The sequence below is a fragment of the Channa argus genome, chromosome 19 (genome assembly GCF_033026475.1).
Source record: "Channa argus isolate prfri chromosome 19, Channa argus male v1.0, whole genome shotgun sequence".
Classification (NCBI taxonomy): Eukaryota; Metazoa; Chordata; class Actinopteri; order Anabantiformes; family Channidae; genus Channa; species Channa argus.
The window spans coordinates 11,525,186-11,547,914 of NC_090215.1; the positions used below are offsets into that span (position 1 = coordinate 11,525,186).

General features: G+C 40.7%; 1 protein-coding gene across 1 annotated transcript in view; it reads right to left on the reverse strand.

Moving 5' to 3' along the window:
* Positions 1 to 22,729, reverse strand: part of prex2 (phosphatidylinositol-3,4,5-trisphosphate-dependent Rac exchange factor 2) — an 81,907-nt gene that overhangs the window by 21,806 nt on the left and 37,372 nt on the right. Inside the window, exons 17-33 of the mRNA XM_067486164.1 lie at positions 22,364 to 22,456; positions 20,896 to 21,044; positions 20,714 to 20,799; positions 18,439 to 18,575; positions 16,804 to 16,921; positions 15,963 to 16,147; positions 13,474 to 13,635; positions 11,398 to 11,620; positions 11,089 to 11,296; positions 6,553 to 6,732; positions 6,306 to 6,400; positions 5,653 to 5,735; positions 4,763 to 4,853; positions 2,776 to 2,904; positions 1,769 to 1,810; positions 877 to 974; positions 600 to 746 (exon numbers count right to left, since the gene is read on the reverse strand). Of these exons, the coding sequence (XP_067342265.1) occupies positions 600 to 746; positions 877 to 974; positions 1,769 to 1,810; positions 2,776 to 2,904; positions 4,763 to 4,853; positions 5,653 to 5,735; positions 6,306 to 6,400; positions 6,553 to 6,732; positions 11,089 to 11,296; positions 11,398 to 11,620; positions 13,474 to 13,635; positions 15,963 to 16,147; positions 16,804 to 16,921; positions 18,439 to 18,575; positions 20,714 to 20,799; positions 20,896 to 21,044; positions 22,364 to 22,456 (2,226 nt within the window). The remainder of the gene's footprint in view (positions 1 to 599; positions 747 to 876; positions 975 to 1,768; positions 1,811 to 2,775; positions 2,905 to 4,762; positions 4,854 to 5,652; positions 5,736 to 6,305; positions 6,401 to 6,552; positions 6,733 to 11,088; positions 11,297 to 11,397; positions 11,621 to 13,473; positions 13,636 to 15,962; positions 16,148 to 16,803; positions 16,922 to 18,438; positions 18,576 to 20,713; positions 20,800 to 20,895; positions 21,045 to 22,363; positions 22,457 to 22,729) is intronic.

A 22,729-nucleotide genomic window follows, 5' to 3' on the forward strand; every position in this document is an offset into this window, starting at 1 on the left:
TGTTCAGAGACTGAGAGTGACAACAACCCAAAACAGCTTTACTTACTGTAGGGAAATTCAAAAGGTTTGATACCAGTTAAGTTTCCTTTAGGTAATAGGCTCATCACTTGCAGATGGGAAATGCACTGAGGATGCAAATGTCAAATTATTTCTGCCATTTTACATAACCTGGATTTGTTTTTGGTTTTGGCTGTTTATTTCCACAACTTCCTCAGACAGCAGTTCCTCTACAAACAGTAACTTTAAAGAGGATGTTGAAGCCACCTTTCACCTGAGGGGAGGAGGTTGGCTATGGGATCTGCAACAAATCCATTCACAGTCACTACGGGCAGGTTATGTACCATCATGGAGCCTGGTAGTGAATCTTGATGGATCATTTCAGATCCAAATGGTAGATCTCGTCTAGTTTAGCTGTATCTTGCCCTTACTGTACCACAAAAGGAACGACATACATATGCATATTATATTTTTGTTATATAACTATTAGTGTTTGAAATAAAATATGTATCTAGTTATGAGTTTACACGAACCCGCAATGTCTGTTTTTAGAGTGGTGGTATAACAGATTAACTGAGAGCTGAGATTCATGTGGTGCTCACCAGATTGGGGGAGAGGAGAGACTGAAAGTGGAAGAGCAGCCCAGCACTGGCAATTTGCTCCAGCCAACGGCGGCTAGCTTCCTGAGCCTCCTGGAGGTCCTGGGGGTCTGAGATTTCTTGGTCAGGATCCCTGTTGACTTTGTGATACTGAAAGTGGACAAATAAAGCTACGTAACTAAGAAGGTAAATTATGTTAGGATGATTCTCATTTATTCTCCAGTGTGGCTGTTTTATGAGATTTCCAACATGACATGCTGTTTGTATACATGTTGGTTACCTGGTTAAGAACAGCCAGTAGATGTTCTGAGAAGGCACACACTCCTGCAACTAGTGACTGACAGAAAACCATGTCTCGACGCAGCTGGATCTCTGAGTCTAAATGAAATGAAAGGAAATAAGGACGGTAGACAACAGAAAAGAAATAAAATACATACAGTAAACATAAAAGGGCCAAGAGCTCAAGCTTAACAGCTAAGGTGTGAAGTGATGTGGCAAATGGTTAAAGAAATACAGTTTGAACTGGTAATGGGTCTTTTTTTTAGATTGGACTCTAAAATATTAAGCTTTTAGTAAAGTAACAATTACATTTACATTTAGTCATTTAGCAGACGCTTTTATCCAAAGCGACTTACAAGTGAGGTACAAGGCAGCAAAAATCTAAGTCAAGAAGAAAAACATCAAAGCAAAGTCGTATCAGAAAAGTGTTCACAGTTCACGAGATGCAAGTGCGAAAAGAGCAGAAAGGGTTTTTTTTTTTTTTTTTAACAAAAAGTCTTGACTGCTTTTTTAAAATCTGCTGGGTATTAAATATCAGGAAAAAAAAATCAGAGCAAATGACAGGTGCCCCCATTTCTTCAGAAATAGGGACCCGGAGAAAAAACTTCAAACCTATTTTTTTGAACTACTTCGAAATGAAAGTATTGCTGTAGTGGCTGTAAAGTCTGACACTATTACCCCAAAAATGTACCCCTATCTTTTATTTCTAAAGAAATAATATGAAAGAAATACAAACATCCAATTTCATTACAAACATTTCTGTTAAAGAGTTTTCATACGTGTTTAATTGTGCCATTAGCTTAGTGTCATTACAAAGAATGATATGGGTTTTCATACAAAGTACTCACTAGAGCTGTGGTGTACTTCTACTGCAAAAGGAGAGGTAGACAAACCTGTATACTGTAGTAAAACTGAGAGCAGACGTGTCTTCACCTCTGGAATAAAGGAAACAGAAAACACAAATAAAACCAACCCAGTGAGACAGTGAACTACTATATCAACTCCCAAAAAGCCTTGCTGCTGTGGTTGACTTCTGTGGTTTGACCTATAGCATTAACCCTTATAAGTCACAAAAAGGACAATGAAACCTACAGTAAGTCTTCTGCTCCCAGCTCCACAGCTTTTTATCTTCAGATATAAGAAAAACACCGCGTCATGAAAGCCAGCCACAAGCAAAGACAATAATATAAATCTGCATTTGTTTATAGTCATATCAGGGCTGCGGTTAGCTTGGCAAGATGCAGAAGCCCTCATAGGAAACGGCAGGAAAAAAAACATACATGGGGTAAAATGTACATTAATATTAACTCTGCTTATTTATTCTCTCATGACCCCCAGCTCACCTTTCCCAGGGATGTTATGCGTCCGGCCTTGGGTCCAAGCTGTTTTTATCTGCATCTGCTGTTCTGTGGTAGTGGGTCTGTATGTACTGTGCATATACTGCATGTCTGCATGTGTCTGTCTATTCAATCTGCATTTAAGCAAACACAAATCTACACAATACCACTGGAGATAAATAAGGCTTACAGTAACTATCTAGATAAAAATATAAAGGGAAATTTCACAGGCCACAGCTCTTCAGTGCTGTAGGTTGCTCATTTTCAGTTCCAATGTATGTATCCCAGGATAGTTTTAGGTTTAAAGCTTCAAAAGAGCTGTTTTTAGTAGTTTTGGATCACTTAGAACTGCAGCAGAGGTATTACATCCAATACATATGATGAGGTGCACTGGAAAGCTGGTCAGTGTACTTTACCTCCCAAACCAGGCATCCTATTCTATGATAAATATTGAATGTTACTGTGGTAGCAACCTTCAGGGCTCAAACACATTGAAAGCAGTAGTGTGTGTGTGTGTGTGCAGTGTGTTAACCATGTTCAGGATAACTCTGTTATAAACTGACCTTCAACATATTTAGCAATGGTTTGTGTGAGGGCCTGCACGCTGCTGGGAAGGTTCCAAGGATCATGCTTGACATGGAGACGCAACTTCTTGGTACAGTTCACCCTGGGCTCCATCTCCTGATGAAACTCTGATAGACACACACACATCCACAAAGAATAAGCAGAGACCTATAGTAGTTGTGAAGCATATGCTGTATTGCACAGAGGGAAGGTTTGTTGCCTCCTCATTGCATTAATTAGTAGGTTGACTATTCAGTCAACTGAGATCATTCAGCAGAGAATCAGAAACAGATGTTAAAAATTGGTAAACTTATCTGGATCTCTTCTTTTTATCTTCCCCTACTCTCATGAACCAGCTGTGTTCTTTTTTTTGCTTTTATTTTTACTTTCACATCTCAGTAGCTCTGCCTCATTAGCATTGGGCTCATTCTCTTTGTCTTTAAACATACACCTTTTACACCTCATTTTCACTTTTTAATTGAATGAATTATAGCTCAAATCCAAATCCAAGCAATATTAGTTGTTTTTATTAGAACATCACACAGACCACCATGTTTCCACAATCTATTATTTTTCTCATTTTGTCCTTGCAGAGGCAAAACCCTTCTGACGTTACCTCTCTCAAAACTAAACAGAACGGCCTGTAATGAGGTTTACTTTGGAGAGGAAGAATAGATCTGCAATAGAAAGGTGGCTGTTTAACCGAGGCTTCAAGGAGGGTTTGAAGTGTGTGTGAGTGTGTCTGAGGGCGACACAGAGAGTGTGAGATCAGACGCAGGAATGCTCCACTTGTTAGATAATCCTGTTTGCTCTGTTATCAACCACACACATTACTGGAGCTAAGATAGATCAGCTTCATGTCCCTCCTGAGGGCATTTATGCATACAAATAAAACACACACATATTTTTTTTTAGTTCAAGAATATCTGCACTCACTTGGGGACAACCCAAGACCCAGGAGGGAATTCTGTGAGCCAAATGGGTCCGTATGGTCAGAGGCTTTACTTATCAAAACATTCAGAATAACAGGGCAATCTGTTCTCTGAGCTCATCACACTCCATTAGAATCTCAATCAGACTATGAAATAAGCAAATGTTTTCATAACACAACTAAAAGCCTCACAAAGTACAATACAGACCATAGGGATACAAAACATACAATAATTGGAAACAGTAAAACAGCTGTTGCTTTTGAACATTTTTCTTAAGTTTTCTTAATCCAAAATTGGCTGAGTCATCTGAACAGAGCTGGACAGATCATAAAAGGGCACCATAAGTTAGTTAAAGGCCAATCTAACAACATTTCCTACATTTTCCAGTGAAAGATGAAGTGTTGGCCACTACACTTAAACACCAAGGCCAAGATGAGGTTAAAAAACATAGTAAAAAGACAATAATCAGATAACAAATGCTGTTTAAGGGGTCACATTTACCATTGACTGGTAAGTAGCACTACAATCACCATAAAATGGAGATGAGTATTCACCTGAGTGGTGATTTTTCAACATTATAAAGTGCTTCAGAGAGAAGGGCACTGGATTTAATGAAGGAGAAAGGAAGTAGAGAGATATGGAGGGAGGGGTGATTAGATAATTTTTGTTGTTGCTGAAATCCACTTCCAGTACATCCCCCATGTGTCTACAATAACTTCTGTGCACGCGCACACACACACACACATTACACAACAGGAAGTTGCAGCCCCTGTGCGCAGGCATCGTGCTGGTTGGGCTTGGAAGTTTCTCCAATATTAACTTTCTGTATTGTAAGAAGATGATATTTTACAACAGAAAGAATGGAGTAAAAAAATATTAGGCAGTGAAATGAGACAAAATCAATCATTCTGATACTAAAGGACAAACGTTTCTATTTCTTGCTCAGATGGTTTGACTAGATGCACTGTGCAAAGAGATGCACTGAGAATGCTCAGATGATGCTGAGGGATTAAGGTTTTAAAGCCAGGAGCACATCACAGTCCTGTTGTTTTACCTTGTAATCCTCTTCCAGGTGTGAAACACTTTGTCTGCTCAAATGCCCGGGCCACCACTGCTCCTTTCAGCATGCTGCTGATCGAATCCACCTGAAGAAAGCACAAGGGTCAACTGGGTGCACTTGCAGTATACTGTATAATGCAGTTTCCCACTGTGCCAAGATCAAAATTACACAGAGGGAAGTAAAAACTGCAGCTCAGACATAACGATCACCTGCTTCTCTCTCGCTTACTGTGTAACGGATACACACAGTCCCACAGTGCCCCACTTGACACAATTTGCAGAGTGTAAACAAAACTGGGGAAACTGCTTTACAATAAAACCAATGACAGGAAGCAGCTCAAGAGTGCAGATACAGCAAACCATAAGTTCTTCTATTTTTCCATAGCTGAAACACATAAAACTTCTAGAAGACAGTGTATTCATGTGTGCATGCATGTGTGTGCCATGGACCCTGTAACCAGATGTGTTCAACTTTTGTTCCATAGATCTCTGAAAAGTCAAGGGTGACCTTAAGTCACAATTTTCCTTTCCTGATCATGAGTTAAATACTCACACACACACACACACACGATCCCTGTTTTATAATCTATATGAAAGTTTTGACCTTTATAAACAAGTTTGCATGAAGACTGTAGTTGAATAATGTTAATGTTCACATTATGTCAATTCAACTCAAGAGCCAGTAGTAATTTACATTTACATTTAGTCATTTAGCAGACTAAATGTAAATGTAGTAATAAATCACCTTAACAATTTTTTTACGTTTAATTTCCTAGGACATCAATAAAATATACAGTATAAAAATGGTAATCTACAAGAGAAAAAAAATTACAGAATCATTCAGAACATCTGTATCACATCTGTACAGATGTCTAGCTGACCCACCTGGCTAAACAGATGCTCTAGGAAGCTGTGAAGTTTCTTTTGCTTGTCGTGGGACAGCCAAACACTGGAGGGCATCTCGTCTCCTGCAGAGGTTTGGGAGCAGCTTGTCAGCATTTTGCTGTATCTATGTATGAACTGCATTATACAAACACGTGTTCTGCATCAACACAAATCTAAAAAACCAGCATGTTTGTCGGTGCATTTCCTCTCAATGTATTGTCTATGACTAGCTTCTTGGGTAAAGGTGTTACCTGAAACAGTGTGTGAGACAGAGATGTTCAAAGAGACGGTGGGAAATGAAATTTGACAGGATACAAAGCTGTGCAAGATGTTAATGACAAATCCAGCTGAGATGTGTGGTCACATGCCTGTCATATTCAATTAGATTCAACTTCAGGCTTCTTTGTTCTCAGCTTCAACGAGGTTCTGCATAATGATTCAGTCTGACTACAATCGTGACCTGTCGGATAGGAGGCTACTTTGCAACACTGTGGGTGATTAAGGTTTACGACACCTGACTGGGAATACTGGTATAATCCTTTTCATCATAGTCATACTTGTTTAAGGGTGTAAGTTTGATTGTTCTACCTGCAAAATACCTTAGCTTTACTGTCACGAGGCGGACAATACGATTGTGTGACGCATTGGTTTACCTGAGTCCATCTCATCACTGTGAACATAGGAGCTGCAGTGGCTGCTGCATATACTGGTGAAGGAGGCAATGGAGTTTCTGTTGCTGTTACAGTCACTGGTGAAAGATTGGAAACAAACTACACTGAAAAAAGGTTTTTCGTGTTGCAATCTGAAGAGAGCCTCCTTACTGTAGAATCCTAAATAAAAAGTGCTACACAAACAAAACTAACTTGGCAATCATGTATGACCTTTTCCCTTTGGTTTTACCTGTATGAGTCTCTGTTGCTGATTGTGTCATGTCCGGAGTCCTCCTGCTCGTCCCCTGCAACATTAAAACATACTTTCTTCCCGTTCCGCTCTCCCTTCTCTCCCTCACTCTCTGGAGAAATGTAGCTCTCTGGGGTCCTTGCCTCTGATGCTGAAGGGTGGGTGATGGAGGATAGAAGGCTGATGAAGACAGAAAAGGAAAAGGAGATAAAAGAAAGAGGACAGATTACATAACTACTGTATCACATTGATCCAAAACTAACACTCAAGACAGCATGATTAAAAACTGCTTCTTTATCAGCCTAATGCCACACAGGAAACTCTTGCATGTGCAGCAGTACTTTAAGATTTTAAATGGTACATACGGTTTACAGTAAGTACAGTACAAAACCCCACCCTGTTTGTCTTTAGCTTCCGCACCAACAGCTTCAGATGGATCAAGGATCAATGTCACAGATGCAAACATGTAGCAGTGTGCAGCTGTGTCAACACACTGCAACTCTGCTGCAAAGATCATCTTGCATCTCGCTGTTCCCGCTGGCCTGTATTCTATCTGATGGCTATCTCCAGAAAAGCAGGGAGAGGCCGGCTGAAATATTTTCACAGTTGCAGCAACACATGGTGGCTTTTAAAGCAGCGTTCCAAAAAAATGCTAGGCTGGGACTTTTTCTGATCTCTCCCCACGCACACACATTGACAGTGTCTGTTTATATTTCAGCCTTATTTTAATTTGTGTCTGCTGCATTTTCCATTGTGTCATAACATCAGCCTTAAGGATTTTTCAAACTCGAGTGGGAGGAGGGGGGGCTGCTAAAGGCCATTTTCAGCTACGTGAAATAAACAACCTGTCTCCTGCGAGTTAATCAACTGCATGTCCAATTTTTATCCCCCTTTACAATTTCCATCACCTCTTCATTCCCCCACCATTCCCCTCTCTCTCAGTTGACCCCCTTCCTACCCATTTACAGACTGACTACAGACCGACGCAGAGACGTCCTCATTATGGTCCTCTCCAGGAGGCACCACAATGCCCCTTCAAAGAAGAGAAGCATTCCATCGCCATGGAGAAGCTCTCCAGGCTCTGTGATTGGCTATTGGTTCATAATGAAGTGAGTGCAGTTTGGGGCCTTTGGGGTGCAAACTATCAGAAGGAGCAAGAGAGAATAACAATGGCTGGATCAGAAAAGGGGTTTCAACCAAGAGAGGAAGAGAGAGCGGGCCAAAGTACACCACTGCTTATCACAAGCAATCAGAAAGATCTCTTAATCTCTCACAGGAAGCTCTTTAACCTACTTCAACACATTAAACCATTAGACATCAATCGCCTTCCTTGCATCCCTAAGTAGTTTTTGTGGGATATTTGCATAATGCTTTAATCTATACTTAGGTAAATAAATTAGAAGACTCTATAATTCCCGTTGCCAGTCAGGAGGCTATTAACAATGTGCAGTGAATAAGCAAAAGCAGCGTTCTATGTTATGATTCAGTTATTATCTTCCCTGATAATTTCTGACCATGCTTCTGTTCATATGAATTCTGTTTTCACTCTGTATTAGACTGAGCAAAGACCCAAAGGACCCTCTTACAGATCCTAGGCACATTAGTAATGTTTTTGAAACCTTCTACTCTTCTGTGTTTACCTCAAAAGGTTCTGCAGACATGTTAATTCAGAGACAGCCAATTTGGATGGATTCATTACCATGCAAGAAATTAGAGTCAGTGTCACGAGCCCTGGCTCTGACAAAGTTATTTAGTGACAAACTTGCTCTTGCTCCTTTTTGGATATATTTATTAAGTCCCCCTTACTTATCCAGGCCATTTTCTAAAAAAAAAAAAAAAAAGACAAGGACCCCATTGTTAGCAACCGGAAGTATGATTGCAGATAATAAATATAAATGCAGACATAAAACCTCCTGTGCTGAAGAGGTTGTAGTTTCTATGGGTGCAGGCTTCTGACTGAAATGAGTGGGATGTTTGTGGTGCTCACTAAATCCTAATTTGGGTTTCTCTGGTCACTTGAAATAAACCTTTGTTTATCTCCCAAAGCTTGAATTCTCTGTATATTCTTTGTTAAATGGCATTGTTTGTTATGAGGCAAAACACAGGACTTCTGTATCCTCTATTCACAATGTTTTATCCATCTATCTGAAATACTTTGGCTAATTTTCCTGCTATAAACTTAACTTTTGGAAGAAAATGTTTTGTTTTTTCTATTGCCAGGCAGGCCTCTCAGACAAATCAACAGGACACTGCATTTCAGCAAAAACCCAAAGGAATAAAATACCTCTGTATTTTCTTTAATCTAATTTGTGGCTTCTGCATTTGAAACCAACCTGTTACCAGAGTTTAGGCATAAAACTCTTTTTTTCCCCAGGACATAGATAAAGCAGTCTCTTCTTTTATTTAAGGTGGTTAAGATGCCAGTGCCAGAGAAATTTTGCATCATAGACTAAGATACACCTGTGGATCGGTTTCACATAAGTTTGGATAACCAATCCCGGCACTGTAAAATTCAATCTCGGCTCTGGTGAACTCCTCCCCTCCTCTTTCCCATCAAACAGTCCTCTAACATTTTGCTTGAATCTATTTTCATTCAGCCTCCACACTGGGGCCCTTAAGTAAGAACCACCTGTTCACATCCTCCGGTTTTGATCCAGGAAGGGAGGAAGTCCTGATATAAAGCACGTCACAAGGAACATTCTCACACAGCTGTGACCCCATATCTGTGGCTCCAAGACAAAGGTTCACAGGTCAGTACCTCAAAATGAATTAGTGTAGAATCAGCCAAGAAATTATGTAACATCATGCTATGTCCCATTGTTTTGTTTCCCTACATTACCCAGGGATATTTCTAATCTATCATGGATCTAGGGCAGACTTCCTCTCTGGACTCTGGGATAGGGAGTTATGTTTACCATAACACACAAAAAGCCCTCATAAATATAAAAACTCCAGTTCATTATTACAGCATTATAAACTGACAGTGCTGTCCAAGTTAGACACAGCCAGGACAGAAAAAGTGAGGGAGAGAGAAAACAAATGAAAAAGAACAGAGAGAGACTAACAGAGCCTAGATCAAAGAAGATGGGGTGTGTAAACAATTAAAAAAGTAGTGACCCCTGGCCAATTAGCGAACAGGTTAATGAGCAAACTAATCTAATGAAGAGCTCAGTAGAATTTAAAACACCCACAAAGGGCAAGGCAGTGCATCCAGACCACACCAACTATCAAAACAGTCTGCATTTGTTCCACTGCTGCGAAACACTTATGCCTGTCCCCATAGTTCATCCTAACAAGCTCCTGACTTGTGCATGTGTGGCGTAATTTTGCAAGTTTGAATTGACTGTGGACAGTACAGGTCATTATCGCTACACTAGCCACGTCCTGGAGTATTTGAACGTACCTAGACGTGGCTACACTAATTGGCACTAATGGGAGCATGGCAAAATTTGTCCACACTCAGTCATTAAGAAGCCTGCTGTGAAGTCGACACATTACCACAGTTAGGTGACAGCTCCGCTGCAGCGACTTTTAATATCATTCTCTGAATTTTGCTGCCATAGCTGAGGAGACTTGTAATGACTCCATCAATCAACTGATCATCAAAACCTTCATGACAGACAGAAACATCTAACGCAATCAGTCAACTGTCCAACAATTATCACCAACTGCTGTAAGAGAAAGTTGGAAAGGAGAACTAGGATTTCCTGTGATTTTAGATGCTTCCATGTGTGTTTCCATCTACTGCACGTGCCCAAATTGGCAGTGCATTGTTAGTGTATGGCATTTCCAGAGGGTACCTGGCCATGACACACCCTCTACTTCACTAAGATAGTATTTCCTGTTTGGGAATGTCTTAGCAGGACTGGAGCAGGGTTTCCCATTTCCTTTCTGTAGCCTCATGTGCCTCCAGACAATGAACCCAGCAACCATGCTACAACACACAGTGGCCAGGCAGGAAACACAGATCTAACACAAGGTCCACATCAGGCTTAACATCACAAACATAAATGGACCGTGAGCATTTTACCCCTTCATTCTGTTTTATTCTCTTTCTCCCAATTTTACAGACACACACACACACACACACACACACACACACACACACACACACACACACACACACACACACACAAAGACAGGTGCTAAATTAATGACCAAAGTGTATGCCCGGCAAGTGCCAGATGCAGCACAGTGACCATGGAGGCTGATAAAGTAATAGCTTGTTATATGAGGCAATCTGGTTTCACAGGACGTTTCAAATCAAGTCAAATCAAACCAGCAGGCGAGTATCTCTTTCCATCATCAACAAAAAGTGATTTCAAGTGATTCAAAAAAATCAGTTTGTTTTGTGGGGAGTATGTCAGAATAAATTATTCTCAAACTCAGGTCATTTAGGACAACAACACTCTGTCCCACATGGGAATGATTTGCAGGAAGTTTTGAGTTTCAGAAACAAGTAAACGTGTATTTCGCATGTGTGTATGTTTGAGAGCTTGTGTATACATTTTATGTATTGTACATAAAGCCACTCACTCGTGGACATGGGCACTGTGCATCTCCATCTCCTTGACGACAGTGGTGAGTTTGTAGAGAAGTTTCTGGTAGGCATCCAAGGTGAGCAGGTCTTCTTCTCTTAGTAGGAAACGAAGACCATGTCCCTCTGTCCTGCCCAGGCTATGACCTGATGGTGCAGCCATAGTGGTGATGGTGTGCTGGACGTTAACCATGGGGTTCAGCTTAGCTGGATACAAACAGAGCAAGTTATAAAAAAGTGAAGAACCTAAAGCAAACTGAGGTGAATATGCTGTGCAGCTGTTTTCAGGTCCCCCTATCCTTACTCACCCTGCTCTGCATTGTTACGCCCCCCCTTCTCCAGAGTGTTTTTCCTGTTGTCCAACTGCACGCCAAAGGCACTACCCAGTGAGGTGGTGGTCTTCGGGTAGGAGACCTCCATCACATTAATATGACAGTTTGTGGGGCAGAAGTCACTGCTATGGAGGGGAGAAACCTTTGCCTTTGCTTGCTTGAAGGTGGGCCACGCTCTGTTTTTCAGTACTCTGGCAAACTGGTGCAAAGTGGGAGATGTCACTGATTTAGAAACACAATATATACGTTAATATATAAGTTTTCTTAATTGAGTTAGTAAAGTTAAATGTACTTTATTTTTGGCTTGTAGGTTTGAAATGAATATTAATCAAGAAAATTACTCATCATTACTTTTCATTATGACTGTAGTCGATGTATAAAACCATAATTAAAAAATCTCCATGTTAAATACAGAACAGAGTGCCTGTCAATTCAGTGGAATCTAGTTTTTGTTTTGTTTCGTTTTTTTAAACACACCCTGTATGAGACCTGGCACTGGAAGAGGAGTAAAACGTACGTGGCAGCTCAAGTATTTACTTAAATCACAGATCCAAAACAGACAGCATCATCATTGCTCACATATGTGAGGAACTCCAGACCCCAACATAACCATTTTAAACGGATATGAACTGAATCAAACACAGATGCATGGCAGTTTATGTCATGTCATCAGATTTTAAAACGCAATTATGTTTCATTTTACTATTTCTGATGTGATCTGTAACTACAACAACCTTCAGAGTGTTTGTTTTGAATAAGTTGCAGTGGAACTGTGGCTTTATTTTATCACAGTGTTATCAAACACACTTTTCACTGAAAATGAAGTTGTTTCAAATAAAATAAATAATATATGAATAGGTTAGCAGCACATTCATGCTGTATAATATATAACTGAAAGGTAAATCTCAATGTACTGTCCATGCAACTTCTTTGAACCCACTGTGAAGGCAAACTTGCATTTCTACACAAAGAGCCTGAAGGACCCCTGGATCTAACAGGACTGATGCAGAATATTACAAACACATTTGTTCTTTGCAACATTTGGTTGCACTTTCCTTGAACCCTCAATCACAGGGCCTGTATTCTGTCATACAGAGGTGCTATAAGCTGTTGTGATGGTTGGAATCGTTTTTTAGCAACTTGGGCTGTCAAGTAACATAAACATGACATGATAGCATGTTAACTAAAGGACATAAATCAAAGTTCTCTGTTCTCTCAAATAGCTGGAGTGTGAAGTATGCTGCTCCAAGTGAGCTGCTCCAGATGGACCATGAGCTGAGAATAAAACATCTCGGCACATCTCCCGTCTGTCCCTGGAGGGTAGCGGCCTCTAATTTCCAGGCCCCCAAGTTCAAATCTCTCCTTTTATCACTTTCTGCTCAGGCTTACCGTTCTTCTCTTTCTTCCTGTTTTCATTTTTCGGCTTTTCCATTTCGTGCCCTACTCTCTCTTCTTTTGCCCCCCTCCCCCTCTTTAGGGGTCTGAGAAAGAATGCTCCAGTGCAGGAGGGATCTTTCACAACAAAACTCCTGGATGTGGCTGTGTCCGGCTATTTATAGCGGCCGCTAATTAATACAAGGCCCACTGTAATGTTGAGTCAGTCTTTTCCATTCTCTCGCTCAAACACACTTGCACGCTCAGCGATGTTTTTGCCTATAGACACACACTCACAGATGTGAATGAAATAATATTTTGGTTCTGTCAAAAATAAACTATAACCTAATGATAAACAAAGCGGCAGACAATAGCACATATTGCAGGCATTGTATTAAAGTCGGTTTTACTGTACTGTAAGTCTGCAAGTCAGTGACAGATTACATTAGTGCACAGGATGTGTTTGCACTTGGGGTTCATTGGGGTTTAATTGTTAGGAGCAGACACAAAAAATTATATTTCTACAGCAGTTGCAACTTGTTCTTCCATTTTGTCTACAGAGAACAGAAAACAGTTGATTTTTATGGTTACAAGCTGTGTAAATGCACATATCATCCAGAGCAGAGAGTCTGCATAAGGCCATCTCTGTTTGTTATCAGGGCAGCTCCATACAGTTACCTTCCTGTAGTTAGTGATGCGCCGGTTGATGTGCTCCATCCTTTCACCACACATTGCACTGAAGCGTACCTGTAGCTCTTCAGGGATCACATCACAGCTGGAACTCAATCTGCCACACATCTGCACCAGCGTGTCATCATTACGCGCCAGCGCCTCCAAGATCTGGTCAGAGAAATGGCAAAATATGGGATGGTTTTCTAATACAGTATACATCTAATACACAAATGCCTCTCAAATCCCTTCAGGGGCAACTAATGGGATGTAAATGAACGACCATTCTTAATTTTGTTCTAGTTTTTCTCTACAGTATTTATTTTCAAACTGTTCAACTTGAAAATCAAAAATTCCTATGTGCTTTTCATAAATCCAGAGGGATAAAGTCAGATTGTGATACATGTGCTGTACGTATGTAGAATTTCCAGATCAGAGATAAAATATCAAGAGGAAGAGAGATATAAATCTCTGAGCCATCTTAATGAGATACCCAGCGGAGGAGAGGGAGAAGCAGGCGAGGGAATCTAACAGCAACTCATGAAAGCATGAATGATATTAAAAATCAACATCACACAAACATCAGAGGATAACATGGGCAGCTGGGACAGATGTTTATAATAATACTGAAAATACTTTCACTTTAGGAGTAGTTTCCCTTTCCTCCAATCACAGAGGAATATGGCCTAAGTTTTATTTTGATGCATGTCATTGGGTTCCGTGCATTTAAAGACTTTAAACCCTAAATCTAGATTTTTAAAAAGATCAACGGCTTTCGACTTGTCCCTTCAGGGGTCACCACAGCAGAACATGTTTCGCATGGTGATTTGGCATGTGTTTTTGCACCGGATGCCCTTCCTGCCACAACCCTCCCATTTTTAATCAAGGCTCGGGACCAGGGCCGTCACCAAGGCTGCCCTTGGTGGCTGTGTGGGGGGCCAAACCTGGTGGGGTGGGATTTGAACCCGCTGCCTTCAGTATCCAAACCCAATGCTCTACCACTGAGTCACCATAAATCTAGATCAATTTAAGAAATTAATTCAACATATGATCCCTGTTAATGTACCATGGAGAGCGATGTTGTTCATCATGGAATTTGGCAGAAAGATGCAGTAAACTGCTTTTTATTTTCCACGCCAGCATGTGTGAATCTGAGTAATTCTTTTTCCTCTGTGTGCCCTAAATCAATAATGATCATTCTGTGAACATCACTGCCGGGATGTAAAAAGCATGCACTTAACACAGCTGGGAATGAACCTGATTAAAATAAAGCTGTCAGTTCTAACTAGCACAAATCTCTGAAGAAGAGTCGTTGGCCGTGTCTGTATCTATTGAAGAGCTCAAAGACGAAAAAGTGTGGGTCTGTGTGCCATTACAAAATTGAGGAAAACATATTTAGCCACAAAGTTCTTTTGAATTATCATTCAGCATCTGACTGATTCTAAACTCTGATTTTACTTCTGCTCAAGCAGTAGAAGTAAAATCATAAAATCACGAAGTGAAATCGTTAAAATAATGATAACAACTTTTAGTTCATGTGTCTCCCTTGAAGCTTGGTGAGAGACAATACCATTGTTTCAGTTTGTTTACATATTTCTTGTTCACTTTCATCAAGCAGCGTCACAGCTTTGAGTTGATGAACACCATCTGCACTTTTCATCACCTTAAAGATAAGTAAAATGTTCCCCGTGTCTCTTTTCCTTTTTCTTTCTACTACCCACAGACACCAAGGATTAAAAGTAGTCTCATTGGAGAAGTTGTTATTTTTAACTTTAATTTAGGGTTAAGTTTGCAACTAACATGGCATATAAGGGGGTGCAAACCTAACCCAAACCTAAAATAATAATAATTCACATTCAGCTGGTACAAATGTTTTTTCATAATCTGGAATAGCAAAAATAGTCAAGGAATGTACATATTCATGTGAATTCAATTTAATTCCTGTCTTCTAAATGTGTAAAAAGTTAAACATTTGGTGCTTTTATTTTTAATTTAATACTGATTAAATTGGATTTTTACCATACTGTACCACAATACTAAACACTAACTGAGGGGCTATGGGAATCATGAGGATCTGGGGTTTGTTTTCCAACTGATTAGAGTAACAAAGTCAAAACAACTGAATTACCAAAGTTAAATAATAAGTATTCTGAATTACACATCATTTAATAAACATACATCTAACCAGATGTGACATTTTAACTGCTCGCATTGTCATTATTTACATTTAGTCATTTAGCAGACGCTATTATCCAAAGTGAGGTACAAGGCAAGAAAAAGCCCCATCAGAAAAGTGTTTCCATTTCATGAGATGCAAGTACAAGAAAGAACAGAGAAAGAATAGATTTAAGTGTATAGGAAGGTGCAGAAGAGTTCTGTTTTAACACTTTTTACTAAATACATAGTAAACATTGATTGAACATGGGAAAGTAATAGTTATCTATTGATGAGACTTACATTTATTGTTACAGAGGCAAATGGGAAAAAATATTATGTACCTTAGCAGTGAGGCTGAAGAAACCTTTGGGTTCCACCATCTTCTCAAGCACGTGGCACTTGATACCAGCCGTGCTGTCATACTCATAAACAACACCATACTCCAGGTGGACGTTGTCTACCGTCAGACTTACATGGTCTGTCTTTCCGTCGATGAGGGCTATAGTGTTGAATTTGTCCATTACCTCTGAGATTGTAAACATACAGAAGAACAAGAAGACAGTTGTGAAACAGATCTCTGTTAAATTGCATGCAAGCACAACAGTAAATACACACAAATCAAAAAATTGACGTACCAATAATGTTTGGTGATAAACACCAATAAACCCTACATTCACCACAGAATGGATGGTTGCAATGTTGCAAGTGTTTTCATGATCACACACTGCAGGAGGCCTCAGACCACCAAATCTGCAGTTCATTTCGGAGGAAGACCCCCTGCTCATGGCTTTCCGTGTTCCCCTGAAAGTGATGTGCAATTCCAAGAGCATAAAGTTAACCAGCTCTATGCTAACGCGATGACTTAATACGGCAATAAATCCTGTTTTAGAGCTGTTTGCATTGAAGCGAATGGCTTTCCTGTTTTACTTTCTCACTGGGATTTATAAATCGTTGTGGGGAATTAACACTTGATGAGCGCGAGGAGGCGGCTGTTCTCAGACTAACACACTCCAGATGAGCCTGTTTGGAGCTGTGACTGACTTGTTAACTGGAGCAGCAGGGGTCTTGTGTTCCCATGAGCGGTGCCTGTGTTACATCCACAGACACCTTGTACAGGATTTTTTTTCACAGACAAATAATTTCCATGTCGATTCCAGTGAATGTTCATGTGTGTGAGGTTACCTTCTACTTTGCATTCAAAGCCATCTCCAGTCTCCTCAGGGGTGGGTTTCTGGTTAGTTTTCTGGTTGTCCTCCTGGGCGCTCTCACTGTTGTTATACACCCATTTAATGGTATCTTGCTGCATAGAAATAGAATTTTGTAAAAAAAAAAAATAAATGTATTTAAACGATGAAGTAAGGATGTTTTGTTTCAATTTGATTGAACACACAGAATTGTGGTGTCACAAGCTGAGGTTTGGGTTTGAGGCAGCATGTTTATCTGATTCTGTCTAGAGATGGTGTATAGTGTCACAGTTGGGTTGGCACAGCATACAGTGAAAAGCCTCCACAAACATTTGGAAACATGGTGCTTGGTGAGACCACAAACGCACACCCATGCCAATTTCATCAACCCACTCTAGCACGCCGCACAGCCCTCTGTGTGTGTTTGTCTTTCTACCGTATGGTTGTGTGGATACATGTTAGTTTGAAACAATCGTTGTGAGGAGATTTCACCATCGTCAAAACATTCTGGTCAGTCATCTTAATTTGCTGTTGTAAGTTAAAGAGTTCATTGTATGATTAGGGCGTAATTTTGATTATAATTTCACTTTGGTTGGTTAAGGGTAGGGGCTAGGGAACAGCTGTGCATTATGTCAGTAAGTGTCCTCACAATTGTAGAAAGATGTGTGTGTGTGTGTCTTATCCACCTCTAAGCCCACAGACAGTTTTCTGCCAGTGCCACACGTTGTGGCTGCCTAACTGCTAAATGGTCTGTACTTATATAGCACTTTTCTATCTATTAGTACTCAAAGCACTTTAAACTGCTTCTCATTCACCCATTCGCACTCACATTCACACACACTCACACACTGATGGGGGAGCTGCTATGCAGCTGGCCAACAAATAGCAACCGGGAGTAACTAAGTTAGGGTTCAGGAGGAGCTTTGGATCAAACCAGCAACTGGGGGATTGGTGGACCACTGTTTGTCCTCCAACACCACAGTCGCCCATACTGGTCTGTGGTGTACCAATGTACTACCCAATACCCCAAAACCACCAGCCCTCACCCCCAGTCCCCAGAGGGTGGTTCCTCTTTGTGTATACTCACTACACTGCTAAATCACACCATAAACACACTTAAGTTTGCATTTTCACACAGTGTTTCCCACCTTTAACAGGTGGAGCTTGGTCTCCACCTTCACTTGCACTTGCCTGCTGCCAACTATTTTCCCAGGGAAAAAAAAATCTGTCTGCCCTACCCCCCTTTTTCCTCCATCTTTCTTCTCCCTTTCTCCACTCTTACCCACCCTTAGCCCCAGCCACCCCCAGATCCTTTCCCACCTCAAGCCTGCCAGTCTCCCACAGCAGGCTCACCACTGTGAGCCAGGGGTCAGTGGTGGAGGAGCCAAAACTACTATTATTTCTGTGTAATGACCCAAGAGAAGGAAAGAGGGAGTAGGCAGGGGAGGGAGAGAGAAAGAGAGAGAGAGAAAGATGAAGGTAAGGAGCTAGGAGGTCTGTCTGCTATGTTTATTCTTATACTCAGTGGCTCCCCCACTTTTCTGCTTGTTTCTTTCCTTCTGCTCTTATTAAATTATGAACTTTGCAGTGTCTGGCAACAGTAGATTCACCCTCCAATTTATTTATGTATTACCTGTGTGGGTCGCCGGTACTTCCTGCATGCAGTGACATGAGCAATGACACTGGCGTGGCTCTCCTTGCTTACATTGATGCCATTCACCTTGATGATGCACTGGCCTGGGTGGAGGCCAGCCATGGCTGCCACTGTGCCTGGTGTGACACAAAGGGAAAGGAAAGGCGTCAAGGACAATGACTGCTGCACATTATCATGCAGGTGCAAGAGTCGTGAGACAAACAAACACCAACACACATCTTACACATCCTGTACACAAAATTGGGTTGAACAACATTCCTTTTCCTACATTCCTTCGTTGTATTTACAAGTTTGTTTCCTGTTTTGGCAGCTTAGGAGAAGTGTAAGAGAAAGCATGGAGAGGAGGGAAGTTGTTTATCTGGGGTAGACGAGGGCCTCTCTGAGGGATGTGATTCAGACCATAGGAGAACGTCAAGGTCTACAGCTGTCAGAAGGAAGTGTATAGCAGACTAAATATTCCTCTCACTAGTTTTCACAGGCCCTTCAACACCGTGCAATATAAAGAATCTGTATTGTTCTCGCCAAGTATTGTGAGAATAAACAGTAGTTTTTCTACCTTTCTCCAGATGCCCTAGTAAGAAAGTATGTCTATCAACAGACATGTCCACTGCACTTAATAAATTACACTGAAACTGGATACAGGCCAACACAAAAACTGAGCCAACGTGACAGGCACTGCAAAGACATTAACATGTTCTGTACAAGGTACAGTATTACAGTAGTGTTTATATAATTAGACAGATATATTGTAATAATAATTAGCTCTGTACACCCAGCCCCAGATAAGCCTGGTTCTAAGGTGTTTTATGTCTACAATAGAAGCAGGATTTATTATAATAAATACAAAATGAATACAGTAGACAAGTAAACCATCAATGGTGTAGTTGCTGCTGCTAAACTGTGAACAACACTGAGTCTACAAACAAGCTTGCAGTTCTGTAGAGAATGCACTGTGTTTATGGGCAGTGGTGCTTTGAGTCAAAGTAGGTGCTAAGATGCCATTATGCTCACGAAAACAACTCCAGCATTGTGATGGTTAGCAGGTATAAAGTTTACTATATTTAACCTTGTTAGCATGGAGGTTGTAGGGTAAAATCTGCTAACTACTTTATTACTGTGGACATGAATGAACCAAATTTCAAGACAAACCATTCAATAGTTGTGGAGACATTTTACTAATTTTACTTTAAAAAATTAAAAATTGTCAACCACCTGGTGGCACTAGAGGAAAAGTCACACGATCATCAAAGTCTTCAGAAATTATTGTCTCAGAATAATGTCAGAAAACAAATTGTGGCGATAAATCCTTTAGCTGAGATACAGTCTTGTACAAAGTGCTTGAACCTATCGAGTGTCACAGGAACCAGTGTAAAACCATGAGAATGCAGTGATTTGCTGTTTAAAATTAATTTCATGATGGAATGATCTGTTTACTGCTACATATCCCTGTCTTACCTCTTCCTATATCTTAATTTTTCCGCCTTGGTTTTCTAATTGGTTTTAATCTGCTCTTGTTGACCCCAGATACCAGGGGACAACAGCTGTTACAACAATCCAAGGAATTAAACACCTCCTACACCACCGGCTGCATCTCAGGGGATGAGGGCATCTATTTCAACACACTAGGTTCCCAGGCAACCACATCATCAAGCCACACACACACACACACACACACACACACACACACACACACACACACACACGTGCACGCACACACACACACACACACACACAAAGGCAAATACCCAGATCATTTCTACACTGCTATCCCACTTAGATTGCTCAAGAAAAAAAAGCAAGATTCAATTCACCTGGGAAAAGCCAGACAAGGCCATGGATTGTTTTTTGATTAGAACCTATCTTGTGCCAGCTCTGATAGCACTGCTCCTAAACATGCTGCGTTAGGTAAGAGAGAAAGAAGGATTCTGATCAATTTAAAGCCAAAATCATTCACCATCTTACAGGGGCATTTAACCACGGAGAAAAATGTGACTAGGTAGATGCAAATCTTTGATGAGAAAAAGTGACTGATAAGCACCTAATTCTGAGATTTGGCAGCACCATTAACAAAGCAGCTGGGCCATCTGGAGAGCATGAGGGGGAAAATAGGCCTCTGGTGGCCAAGTCACGCACACCTCCAAAAAAAATGGAGTGGCAGCTGCTTTCCAGCTGTGCCACAATACCAGAGTGGTGATGGGAAGCCTTCTGCTGATGAGGCCAGACAGCTCAAGTGGTGGAGGTGGCGATTTCTTACCTCGTCCAACAGCATGGACTACAGATGGACCAAAGCCCCGGATCTGGAAACCTAACCCATCAGCTGAATCTGGGATCTTCACCGTCCTAGAATAGAAAGATTAGAAACAAAACTGCAAATGCTTCAAGCTGATGTATGCAAATGATTTTGACAGTTTCTTTGCAAACACTGATCTGACTTACTCTCTTGGCTTGGTGCTAACTAGCACCCTGAGGGGGCCCTTGCTGTTAAAACACTGTCTGAGGAGAACCTCCACTTCTGAAAACGGCCTGAGGAAGACCAGGTCTCCATTGATGGCATACAGCTTCTTCCCTACCTCCAGGCCAGCCATCTTCACATTGAATAAATGTAAACACAAGTAAGCAAATACAAAAACAACATTGCATTATTCCAAAGGATTTATATACTATAACTATATCTCTATCAAAAATTATATTATCTATCCATATATCAATCTATATATATATATATATATATATATATATATATCCATCGATCGATAGATATAGATAGATAGATATATAGATACACACACACACACACACACACACACACAAAGCATACACATAGGGGACTATATGGCTTAACTTTTATCTGTTAGTATACGGTTGGATCCTGTTGTGGATTTCTTTTTACCCAGATTGAATATTTAAATGCAAACACATGCAATGCCCATCTCTATGCAATCCAGACCTTCCAGACACACTCAGTGCTACTTCAGGGCTGGAGGGAATTATGGGTCATGCGCTCAGATTGATCACATTTGCCTTCAAACCTCTCTGACCCATTTTCATCTAGCAGATCAAAGCTAAACACCAAAGGAGACCTCAAATATATGGCACCCTTTAATGTGCTATATTTCTGCACAAAAACGCTCCTAATGTTACCATCAGTGTCCATCACCATAAAGTAGGTTTAGGAGCAAACAGTTAGAGAGTATTTTTTCATGACAAATGATCAAACCAAATTTTAACAACAAGAAGATTCTGATGCCTGGTGCACATCTGCTATAAAGCCACAAAATATTTGCCAAATGACTAATTAAAAACACAATCAAACACAACAGAATTATGTTAACAGTATGAGAACCATCAAGCCAAAAGCACCATCAGATGCTGAGCGCTATCATGTGACAAAACAGATAATTTCAGACCCAGTTCCAGCAGCATTAATAACATAATTTTGGAAATGAATGACTTGAATGAATTTGTTTTGCTCAGAAAAAAAAAACAGGTACATACAGCTCAACTTCTGGGAACTCTGACTTTGACTTGCAAAGCGTTCAGTCCCCTGAGTGAAAGAAGGTATCACTTAAGCAGCCCTGCAGCAGATTTTATGCAACCCCACTCTTCCAAATGAGAAGTGACACAAATAGAGCTTCTATTAGTGTCACTTCTCATCCATTTTACCATAAATAAAATAAACTGAGTCTAGAGGGTGCACGTCCAAAATAAATTTACAGCTGCCAGATCAAAAAGCAAAGTTTTCTCTATAGTCACTTCATCACCACGCGTTCAGCATCACCCATAAACTCCTTCATATCAAAGTCTGAGAGGAATCTTCACATGGTTTAATTTTTGGGTGACGTGTATGGATCCATGTTTATGTATAAACATGTCCGCACTTCCGAGTGCAAGTGTGTGTTCTCACCTCAGCTGGGGAACCTTTCTCCACAGATTTGATGATGGGAACTCTGTTTCTTTCTTCCAGGGTAAAGCCGTAGTCTCCATCACTGGGTCTTATCTGGAAAACATACGACTTATCAGCAGAATCCCTAGCCAGTAGACCAAGACATTCTCACAGAGCACAAACACACAGCAGAAACAGACTGGTATAGACAGATAGCAGCTACAGTAGTATTTGCTCATTCCTCTGAAAAGAATGCTTACTGAGGTATAAAATAGACTTTTGCAGTGTAATGGCTTTTGCTTCTCACAGCTGTGTGCGTCATGATGATTTACTGAGGCTCTGCATTGCTCTGATTTGTGGGTACAATATAGCAAAGGTGTACCATAT